Raw genomic sequence first — 12,272 nt, 5'->3', positions numbered from 1 at the left:
CGATCAGTATCACGAAATTCTGTTTGACTAACATCGATAATGGTATGAATAACTGACAACAGATGTAACCCAAACAAACTCTGATGATTCATGTCGGCTTTCCTCGCCGCTAGACTGATCAATATGCGTTCGCCTAGAGGATGAGGATGGCCAACTGTAAAGTCAAAGTGACACTTTAACAACCAGGGCACGGGACGAATTGAAAGGACAGCCATTCATTCCGATCTGAGCCTTGCGGTTGGCCATTGTGTTTAGAAAACAAAATATTTTAAAAACCGACACAACGAACCTCACAATTTAGCTTCTATAGTTTTATAACGAGTACTGCTGACATAACGATGCGCGTAATTAAGGCATTTATTTCTCCAGCTAAGGTGTTCCACAGATATAAAAACCGAAAGAATGCTGGAAATAAATTGTTGGAAAATCTCAACAGGTCTGGCAGCATCGGTGAAACTTGATCAGAGTTTGATTTCTCTCCACAGGCGCTGCCAGACCTGCTGAGATTTTCCAGCAATTTCTGATCTTGTTGATGTTCTGCAGAAATCCACAATAAAATCATTGAAGACGATTTTGTTCTTGACGGAGTGAAGTTTTGAATGGGAGCTTTTTTTCTAAAAAAAGGAAGCGAATAGAGCTGGTCAACTACATAATACCTCTTAATTATGTAGAAGTCGTTGTTGCAAAGTCTAGATGCGTTACAGGTTACGTGGGGTGGTTTTGCTTTGCTGGGGCTATGCTTTAAACGGTAAGAAAGTGTACACCGGTGTTCCTCTCAGACTCTACCTTTGAAAATTACTACTCAAGTACTACCGGTTGATGTCACTGTCTCCTCTTAGAGCCCGAGTAGGAGGAGAGGGATGATAATTAGACTGTCCTACATCACTTCTAGCCCGGATGGATGACTTCACTCTTCCGCTCGGGTTTCCTTTATGTTGGCGGCGGGGTCTCCGATTCTCTCCAGAGCTCTCCAAGCACAGTACGAAGACAACATCTCCATCACCACCGGCGGGGCAGCGGTCACCGATACCCAGGATTAACCCCACCACGACCACCCCTCCCCTGAAAAGACCCGCCTTGTACAATTGCTTCAAGCCACTCTCAGTCGCTGAATTTCCAGGAGCTTTTTTTTTCTGTTTAATTTATTTTTGCCACCCGTTCTTGGTTGCATCCCCTTCGCTCTTGGAGACGCTATGTCGGAGATTCTGCCCTACAGCGAGGAGAAGATGGCTCATTTCGGCGGCGAGAATGATGTCGGTCAGCTCTCCTTCAGCTGTCGCCTCCAGGACACCAACACCTTCTTCGGGGGCTCCCAGCCCAAGAGACCCCCCAAACTGGCACAGATTGGCAGAGCTAAGCGAGGTAAAACGCGAAGACTTTTTGCCTAACTCTTGGTGCGCTCACTCCCCGTCCTGTGCCATTTTTCAGTTCTAATCGCATTTTTTTTTAGGGTCAGTAGATTGAAAATCGCCGTTTTTCATCAAAAATGAAGATTAGTATTTAATCCAGATCCTGAGGTCAGCGACAGTTCTGCCCCTTCGTGAGTTAATGGAGTGTATAATGTTTTTCGTTTGCTTCCATCTGACAAAACATACAACATTTCACGGTTGTTAGTAGATGCAGAATCCTGTTTACATACCTAGTGTAAATATAAACCTCTCCAAAACCCAACACTAAAAAAGATCTTTCTGAATCGAAATCTGCAGCGTTCGTTGTTCGCTCGAATGTTACATTTTTGATTTTTTTTTAAAAATTGGTCGATTTTGGAAACTAGTTTTCGAGAGAAATCATTGTTTTCGTGTTCGTGCATCCGTTTAGTTAGATTCATTTTTGATTCACATCATGTCCCCTTGCTGCAGCTTTTGCCTGAATGACCAATTTGGGAATGAAACGAGATTATTTTGCATTTCCCCCCAAAACTCGGGATCCCTAATCCGCTCAGACACTCTTAGGTTTTCTCATACCATCCCCAATATTTAGTCGAAACTGTAAAACCAAATATTATCAAATTTCCACCGTGTTCAGATAAATGATCTCTTCGACATTTCTTTTGAGATCAGGTTTGATATATTTTGTTGAATGGCGGATCCATCTATAGGATCACCTACGATACAAGCGCAGACCCGATTCCCCCCCCCCCCCCCCCCCAAAATTTGGCCAATCCGTTTGACATGTTCACATCGAAATTGCAACAAGTGTAAGGATTTCGATTTGTCTCACTTTTAGTCGTTGCCCATCACACGAATATACCTGCTCATTTACTGTAAAACACGCAGCTTTGTTTACCGTCCCCGTCTATTTTGTTTAGACCCAACTTGTCCTCGGGTGAAATCAAAACACAGGCGGTCCGCTGAGCAGAATGCTAATCCGAACTATCTGCGCTGGATGTAAGAAGCACTTTTCTTTGCAGTGAAAATGTCTTTGCAACGTCAGATATAACTGATATTTTGATCATTAACCGCAGCATGAACCTCGAAAGCAAAACCCGTGCTAGCATTCTTAACAAAAGAGCGCGCTTTGTAATATTTAAGGTCAATATTTGTTACAAATAACAAACCCACGCCTTCGCCTTTGTCAGCTTTAGGCACACAATTGGATGGTGTTTACTTTCACTCCTAGTCCGTTGCATTGAGCGCCAACATGTTTATTTATATTTTGCAGCTCCCTCATGTTCGACTGACCCTATGTCTGCAGACACTAAATTGCCTGTAATTGCTTTGCAGTTGTTATCGAAGACGACAGACTAGATGATGTTCTGAAGGGGCGGGAGGACAAAACCTCGTCTGGAGTGTAAGCGGAAAGGGAGCGACCCTGACTCCCAAACTTTTTTTTAACTATTTTAAAGCACTTTGGGGCTGTGCATGCGTTTATGGATTGTCCAGAGAGGTCTTGGGGCTTGCTGACGAATCTCCAATCCAAACAAATGCACACAAATTTGAGGAGTTGTCAATATCAGCACCATTCGGTTTATCCAGGCACACACAGATCAAGTAGCTGTCCATTTCAGAATTCCAAACCAAGCGAGCAGAAATGGAGGACGAGGTCATTGCAGCAGCAACACCGTCTTCTCTACAAACCAATGCGCAGAGATTGCCAAGCGGCGCATTTCAGAACCATCAAATTACCACAAAACACGGCGGTTGATCGGAGAGCACGACAGCTGGCAAAACCGACTCGGGGGCGGAAAGAATGAAAGCAAGGGACAACGAGCAGAAAGAAAGGATATTTTTTTGCATCAAAATAGACATATTTAATTCATCCTGTTGCATGAGCTTCCGATCACGGTGCCAACATTGGTACCAGCAGTCATTAACAGTTTGGCACGCTTCTTTCTAATGGAATTCTTCGTACTTGTATTTTTATATCTAAATCTTTGTAAAACAAATGCTAGTCTGTGTATTGTACTGCATTAAAATGTTTGTATTTTTTGTAAGGATGTATAGGACCGGATCCATTGAACTGCAAGACTGATTTTGGTCTATTCTGTGTCAGCTTTGGGAAGAGACTTATTGAATGTTATTTATGAATCTCTTAGTATTTTAGGATTTTTTTGTTTTATTTATTTTTGTTTATTTGCACACATCAATGCTAAAAAATCTGTATTTAAAATCTATATTGTGGTAAGCATTGCTGCTGGATGTGTGAAATTTGAAGGTTTATGGGGAAAACTAATGCACTGTTTAAGAAGTTTAAAATATTGCGCTGTTAACATTAACTGTCCTCTTTTTGGACTCTTATGAAGCTGTGTTTTTAAATTTAATTTTGTAACATTCTTTTATGAAGCTTACAATCGTTATATGTGCATGTTAACATGAGGCGTAATTTTAAATAATGAAAAAAATCATTCCAAGGATATATAAAAGCAAAAAAAAATGTAATGACATTCTAAGAATGATTCATTGTACATTTTATGACCATTTTCACTGTATTTGGTGAACAAATAAATGGTTGAAGGCTGTAAAGACACAAATAGTGATTCGCTTTCTCCTTGTACCTGTGTTGCATTTATGGAAGGAACTGTCTGAAGAATTTTTTAAAAAATTATTTTACCTTTTAGTATACAGCAGACATATCCATACCAACCTTTCACTGTAACATCTGATCATAAATAGACTGGTATCACAAATCTGGATTTGAGAACAATTGAAGAGCGCTCACTGCTTTCTTTTAGGATTGGCTCACTAGTTGCTTTTAAAACAATATTATCTTGTCATCTCTCATTTTATATTTATGCTGTTTTCCCTTTCATGACCCACTCTTCACATCTGACATTTCATTTCTACCTTATCAGTCTGGGCATCAAACATCAAAAGCATTCCATGTCTGACTAACAATAAACCATGAGAAATTAGTGGCAGTATCACTGTCAGTCACAAATGTCGCCAGAACTTCAGCAATTGAAGATCTGATGAGTTTGCCGGTGGGGGCTGGGCGGTCTATCATTGTGCAGTACAGTCCGAGCAGCTGATGAGACCGAATAGCCTATTCTCACTCCAGAGTTTGGTCCTTCTGGATGATTGTGAGCCACGAGCTGATGAAGTTTTGATACAAACCTTCTGAACCTTAACAACAGTGCGCTGCTCGGCGGAAACAAGAATATTCGGGTTGAATACCAAAGAACTTGCAGCCAGTATATAATGGGGCGCTAACAGAATGCGCAGGGGAATCGAAAGACTGTTTATAAAGAATGACTTTAATCTCGATGCTACTATATCTCACTTTGACGAATATCCAATTTAGAAGCAGTGCGACTTTCATTTTCCCCAAACAACACAGCAGTTAACTAAATGTTTGACAATGGCGCAGTGGCGAAATGATATTGGCTCTCAGCGCATGACTAATTTTGAAACGTGTTTGAACTTTAAATCGTGACAGCTTCATTCATACGCAGTAAATTCGAGGCGAGTTCGATTATGCCTGGCAGAGCTACCTTATGGCATTATTTGCATATAAATAAAATAAAATGACGAGCTGATTCTACAGTTGGTCATCAATTGCGCAAACATAGTTCCATTTATCAAATAGGCCAGATTTTTTTGGTCCAGAGAGGATAAATGTTTAGTCAATTAAATTGGACCCTAGCCGGGCTGTCGGCAATTAAATCCGAGGTACAGGTTTAGCTCAAACAATGGAAGCCGACGGGTGCTATCCAAAGACAACTCAAGAGACAGTTGCGATTGCACTTGACCTGGGGATTTCCCAAGATTGCCCTCATTTCTAGAGCGAAGCGCAACCCATGTGGAAGGAAGAGGATCAAGGGTGGGGAAGCAGACAAATTAACAGTTCAATTTCCTCCTGTCCAATGTTACCCTTTATCGCCAGGATCTTCTCACCTCAGCTTCCACACAGAGAAAAAAATGGAAAAAGGCGGGGGAAAAAATGCAGCGAATTCATTCATTCTACAACCTAAAGACTAGCCATCCTGGAATGTGACATTTTCCATTTAAGTGATAGATAAGGTTTTCAAGTCTCTTTTATCACTGCTGCCGCTTGAAGTGGGAGATGTAATATCCATAAACAAGACTGCTGCAGTGAAGCAGAACTCAATGCCAAGGAGCTGAGACCATATCGTAAAAATTCCTGCTCTCCAAGTAACTGATAGATGACGGACATCTCTCTAATTTAGGTATTATATTCCTGGATCTTATTAGAAGGTCATTAACAGTAACAGGATGGTCATTTCGAGTTTATTAAAGGGTCCTGTCAAAACTAAAGGAAGTTTCGAACCTCAGGTGATAAACAATATTCTTTCCTCACCTATATATACATATATATACATACAGAGTCACAGAGTCATAGAGATGTACAACATGGAAACAGACACTTTGGTCCAACTGGTCCACCCCAATCAGATATCTTACCTAGTCTCGTCTCATTTGCCAGCACTTGGCCCACATCCTTCTAAACCCTGCCTATTCATATATCCATCTATGCCTTTTAAATGTTGTAATTGTACCAGGCTCCACCATTTCCTCTGGCATCTCATTCCATACACATACCAACCTCTGCGTGAAGAAGTTGCTGCTTAGGTCCCTTTTATATCTTTCCCCTCTCATGTATAAATTACACTTTATGTTCAGGAAAGGACTTCATAAGTAAATTGGATGAAAATGTACAAACAACATAATTTGAAAGGCAAAAATCAAATACTAGAATACAGTGGATGCTGGAAATCTGAAATAAAATCAGGAAATGTTGGAAATATTCAGCATGCTATAGACATACATGAGCAGGCAGAGATTAGAGGCATATAGACAATGAGCAGGCAGGTGGGATTAGATTAGAATGACATCATATGTTGACTCACGTGGTGGGCCGAAGGGCCTATCCCAGTGCTGTATGTTCTATGATAATGATATGGGATTTCCATGGAGAGAAGCCGAGTTAATATTTTAGGTTTGTGATCTTTCCAGAGAACTGATGAAAAGGGGATAGGTGATGATCGAGAGACTGGGCTGGATTTGGTTTTGGACTAGACCCTTAACTATGTCCATCATGTTTCCCATATTGCTGTTCTCATCCCTTCCCTTCTCTCCCAGAATAATGCTTGTGATCTCCTTGACTTCACCTCCACATGGTCAGTTTCCATACTTCACAGAAAATTTACTGAATTTTTGAAACATCAGTGTGAAACATAACCAAACCCATCTCCCCCCACCATGGCCACTCCCCTTGTCTTCCAATTTACCAAAGAGAATCTTCCCATTCTGCTCCAAGCAACCCATCCACTTTCCCTGGAATGTTTCCATGCAAACACAATCAAACCCATGCCCTTTTACCTCCTCTCTCTCCTCGTCATCAATCTCTGAGGACAGTTCAAAGTCCTCAACAGCAAAACAGGCAAATAAAGACTATGCATCTCAGCAGGCATGAAGGGGAAAATTGGCTGCAGTAACAAAGTGGCTGCAGTTATCATGGTTCAACATGCGACTAAAATTGGACCACCTCACAGTCAAAATCACCATGGACAGGATGGTAACTCAATGATAATATGTTTGAGAGCCTATACACAGGATTCAATTGTGAAGTCCTGTGGTGATGGAGAATTGGTGTCAGGAATAGGGTTGTGAAACTGAGAGACCCCAGTCAAGAATCTGCAAACTGGTAACAGATATATGAATATTGTACACACCATTGTAGGTCAGATGTGTCTTTGGGCGGAAGCATCAGTGAGTGGGTAGTCCTCTTCAGGTTATTCTACACACACATCCAATAGGGAAGGGGTTAGAAGATGCTCCCTAAAAATACATTGCTCCACTTTCTCTTAGAAATCATACACTACGGCATCACAATTTTCCTGGTCAAAAAACTCTAAATTTTGCAACTTGGAGTGTGGATAATCTTAAGAGTGACTGTCTGGAATGACACAATACAATAATAGTACATGAACTACCAAGGCTCCAAACTGACATCATGGCAGTCACTGTGACCTACTTTGATGGGGTGGAACAGCTGAAGGAATAAGCTATTCAGAAATCAACACTGACAGTGAGCATTTTTATTTCAAACATAATCAATATGCTACAGTCATCAGTGCTATGCCTCAACTCTTGGCTGAGATGAAGATGTTAAGGGAGAATTTTATTCTGATCTTGAAGAAGTCATCCCTGCCATCCCTAAAGAAATAAAGTTCAGCGCCTGAGGGACGTAAGCGTCAGGGCTGGTTGTGATGTTGTCATTTGGAAAGGGACCATGGGAAAGAAATGGTGGTTAAAGCCTTTGCTTGTGATGTCCTCCTGTTGACATCATAATCTCATAGTAATGAATTCCATCTTCCATCAGAAAATCAAATTCTAAATAGAGGCATTCTGGACCAAAAACATTGGTATCTCCAAAGACTGAGATTGACAGACGTTCAATCAATAAGGGAATTAAAGGTTATAAAGAAAAGGCAGAAATGTGAAGTTGATGATCAGATCGACTCTGATCTCAGTGATTGGCAGATCAGATTGATGGGTTAAATGGCCTACTTCTGCTTCTCAGTCTTACTGTTTTATGGTCACATCAGAAACTTGTGACCCTGAGAAGATATTGTCCCTGAATTCAAGGACAACCTATGGCCTCAACATCCAAAGCCACAAACAACATTTTCAGGTGAAGCAGCATTTTACTTGTGCTTCTTTCAATCTACTGTATTTGCTGCATACAGTGCAGTCTCCCCTATACTGGGAGACATGTCTGTTTGTCAAACATGTCTGTTTAGTCTGCAAGCATCACCCAAAACTTCTGGTGGCCCGCGGCTTTAATTCTCCACCTTGCTGTCATGTTTCAGTCCCTGGCTTATTGTCCTTATAGAATCCTTACGGTTTGGAAGCAGGCCACTTAGTCCATTGAGTCCACACTGACCCTCCGAAGAGCATCATAGCTAGACCCAACCTCCTACCTTATCCCTGTAACCCTACATTTTCTATGACTAATCTACCTAGCCTCCACATCCCTAGATGTCATGGCCAATTGACCTAACCTGCAGATCTTTGGAGTGTGGGAGAAAACCAGAGCACCTGGAGGAAATTCACAGAGACATGGGGAGAATGTGCAAACTCTACACAGCCAGTCACCTGAAGAATTGAACGCAGGTCTGTGTCACTGTGAGGTAGCAGTGCTAACCATTGAGTCACATACTGCCTTGATCCAGTGAAGCTCAACTTAAACCTGAGGAACAGCACCCCATCTTTCAAACTTTACAGATTTAGGACTTCAGTAATTTCAGGCTGGAATCTCAATATCTATTTGTTTCCGTTTCTTTGCATTATTCACTGTTTCTCTTTATTTTTTGCTTTCAGGAATTCACCAATGCTCCCTCTGCCCCACCATTTCGTTTTCACCTTAATTTTGATCTTTGCTCTGGATTCATAATCTGCTGCAAAAAAAGTTTTTTCATAATTACTTTGTCAGTTCCAACATTATTTGATAAATCTTAGTTCAATTATTCCTTCATCTCACCTCTAGGTAGTACAATCCAAATTTTGTAATGTCTCATGCAAGATAATATTAGGTGAATCACTGCATGAGCCTCTTCAAATTTAGTATTTCTCACTACATTGAGCTGCCCAATTCCAATCCATCATTCAATTTTGATCTGAGCAGTTGCTTTACATTGCAAAATACTGTGTGCTTGCTTTTATATTCTACATGTTCTAAGATAGTGCTTACCATCATGATAGCCTTTTGATTGTGTTTTTTGTACCTGCATGGATGTTGCTTTGTCGATGTTAGTGTTAGGGAATGGTATTAAGCATTTGCAATGTTCAATTTATCACAGATTGATGATTATGAAAGCTCTCTCTGCATTTACTCAACAGTATACCTCAACACCACCATCAGAGGACACTTTGGCACCAGTCATTATAGAAGCTTTTTCAGATTGCCAAATTGTGGGCCAGTTATGTGATAGAGGTCCATACTCATCATGGTTTTAGGTACATGCCTAATTTGCTTGGCATAGGAGCAATGAAAAAACATGAGCAAGATATTCATCCATAGGACAGATTGAACTGGTTGTATGGATTTTTAACATTCACATTAACAATTGAAAGAGGTGGATAGAAGTTCAGTTCAGTTCATGTTGTATCCAAGGGCTTTTTAACCACATGTCATTAGAATGGAAGAAAAATTAAAAGTATAAAAATGAGATAATATCACAGCACATTTCAAAGATAGCTTGGCAAATATATCAGTGCCGGTTGGTGTGATATTAGCACTATAATTGCACATCAGCACAATATATTCTCCACCTTTCTGTAGTAGTGTTTCAGTCTTCTGTGAGTTTTGACAGTGTAACAAATTGTTATATTCTTAGAGTCAGGATATGAAAAAGGGCAGTTCTCTAACATTTAGTTGGTTTGTTAAGAAATACAAATGTGCCATAAACCTCTTTAATGAATACTGATAAAAACCATCAAGAAAAGTATCATAAAAGGTTAGTTACTGGAAATAAAGGAAGATAGTTGAATGAAATAGTGTGTACAAATGAGTTAAGAAAAAATGCATAAAAAGTTTCTGAGAAGAACTAGACATTCTTGGTGTGTGAGGAAGAATAGCGAGAAGTATTTTTAAAACTAACTTGTGCCCTGTTCTGCACTTCCCTGGTACATTTTCATTATATTAGATTCTCTCTTGTTATTTCTCCTTGTTTTGCTAAACATGTTGTGAAACAAGTTGAAGTTGCCATTAAGGCCAGGTCCAGGAAAAGCTGGTAGTTTATCACATGTAATATCAAACAAGGTGAAATAACTACAAAATGAAGCAGAGTGGGCCAATTAGTTGCTTAGTCCAGAAATATTGATGACGAACATACTTCAACAGGGAAAATGTATGGTTAATATTTAGCTGATGGATGTTATTTTAACCAAAGTATCTATGAAGAGTTGAGTTGAAAGCAAATGACAAGACAGTTAGGAAAACACAGGAATGGAAAAATGAGATTCTCAATATCAGGAAAGAAAGGGTCTAATTATCTGCTGAAGGTTTAAACAGCAAAATGAGACTCTTGCTACTGAGCTTCAAGGAGCTATTTTCATCTCATCATTATCCAAATTTGCCTCATTATTATTGCAGGTTGCTTTCTTTACCCAGGCAATGGAAAGAAACTAGCTGTGCCAATCCCCAAGGTTACCTGATGATCGCAGCTTACTGATATCTTCTCTGAGCATTCATCTTGGCTGTTATGGCCCAAAATCTCAGGGCTACTTCATGATCAGCAAGTCATCTGCACTCTTCATCTATAGAGCTGCCATTTGCAAAGCACCAGTCCAGTTACATCATCCTGGTGCATTTTGGACTCACTTATAATACAGCTCACCACTTCAACATTACTCTTTGGAGCTCATTGACAGCTTACATTGTAGGAATACGTACTCATCTCATGCATTGGAATAGAGTGCATCTTTGACCTTTCAGCTTGCTTTATTAGAGCTCACACACTCTGAGTACATTTGGATGCTCACAATGTTTTTACTTTGCCCTTTTACACTTTGCCGCTTCTTTCACAACTTAAAGGCTTACAGTCCTTTTGGCTTGCCATACCTTTTTAGTGTAGAGAGAAAGCCAGACAATTTGTCATGTCAGTTTGCAATGATCTGCTCAGATGAGGAGCAACACAACGGACACCTAAAGATTTTGAAGGATGTCCTCTTAAGAACAGGATACAATGCTCAACTCATCGATCGCTAGTTCCAAGGTGTCACAGTGAAAAACCATAACAAACTCCTCAGAAGACAGACACAGGATATGACCGATAGAGTACTCTTCATCATCCAGTACATTCCTGGAGTGGAGAGACCACGCCATGTTCTTTTCAGCTTTCAACATGTCATCGATGACAATGAGCACCTTGCCAAGATCATCCCTATGCCTTCACTTCTCGCTTTCAAATAACTCCCAAGCCTTAAACAGACCATCATTCACAGCAAACTACCTAGCCTTCAGGATAATATTGACCACAGTACCACACAACCCCGCCATGGCAACCTCTGCAGGACATGTCAGAGCATCAACATGGATACTACCATCACACATGGGAATACCACCCACCATGTACACGGCAGATACTCAGGTGACTCGGCCAATGTTGTCTACTTCATACACTGCAGGTAAGGATGCCCCAAGGCATGGTATATTGGTGGGACCATGCAGGCTCTACAACTATGGATGAATGGACACCGCGCAACAATCGCCCAGACAAGAATATTCCTGCCTAGTCGGGAAACACTTCAGCAATCAAGGACATTTGGCCTCCAATCTTCATAAGCGTGCTCCAAAGTGTCCTTCAAGATACACGATAATGCAGAATCGCTGAGCAGAAACTGATAGCCAAGTTCCATATCCATGAAGATAGCCTCAATAGTGATCTTGGGTTCATGTTGTGCTACATGTAACCCCACCACACTTCTGTATCTGTAAACTTTTCCTTACTGTCCTGTTTGACACCATCACCTTGATAAATTGCTCTGATCTCTTTACCTTCAATAATTTGTACAGCTTTGGATTACTTAATATTTTGGATTGATCCTTGGCATGCAACTCCTTTGCTTATATACTATTCCAGTCATTTGGTTTGTCTCCAGCTTATGTTTAATCTTTCTGTAATTATCTCTCTGCCTCATTTTATTAGAATAAGAGGTCATCCTTTCACTTGTAATTCAGCTTTTTGACACTTTACTCACACCATCTGACACTTTTGATCACCTGCAGAGATTTATTATTCAAATTCCACTCACACCAGTTGTATAATCTTTTAATCTCTCTGCCCTTGACTGCTCTGCCTATAAATT

General features: G+C 40.5%; 1 protein-coding gene across 1 annotated transcript; it reads left to right on the top strand.

Annotated features, from left to right (window-relative positions):
* The first annotated feature begins 713 nt into the window (after positions 1-713).
* camk2n1a (calcium/calmodulin-dependent protein kinase II inhibitor 1a) lies at positions 714-3,970 on the top strand. The gene is made up of 2 exons (XM_043702449.1): positions 714-1,362; positions 2,724-3,970. The coding sequence occupies exons 1-2, from the start codon at positions 1,194-1,196 to the stop codon at positions 2,792-2,794; spliced, it is 240 nt and encodes a 79-aa protein (XP_043558384.1). The 5' UTR covers positions 714-1,193; the 3' UTR covers positions 2,795-3,970.
* The last annotated feature ends 8,302 nt before the right edge of the window (positions 3,971-12,272 follow it).

The sequence above is a fragment of the Chiloscyllium plagiosum genome, chromosome 13 (genome assembly GCF_004010195.1).
Source record: "Chiloscyllium plagiosum isolate BGI_BamShark_2017 chromosome 13, ASM401019v2, whole genome shotgun sequence".
Classification (NCBI taxonomy): Eukaryota; Metazoa; Chordata; class Chondrichthyes; order Orectolobiformes; family Hemiscylliidae; genus Chiloscyllium; species Chiloscyllium plagiosum.
This window is presented reverse-complemented; position numbering and strand designations above follow the sequence as displayed.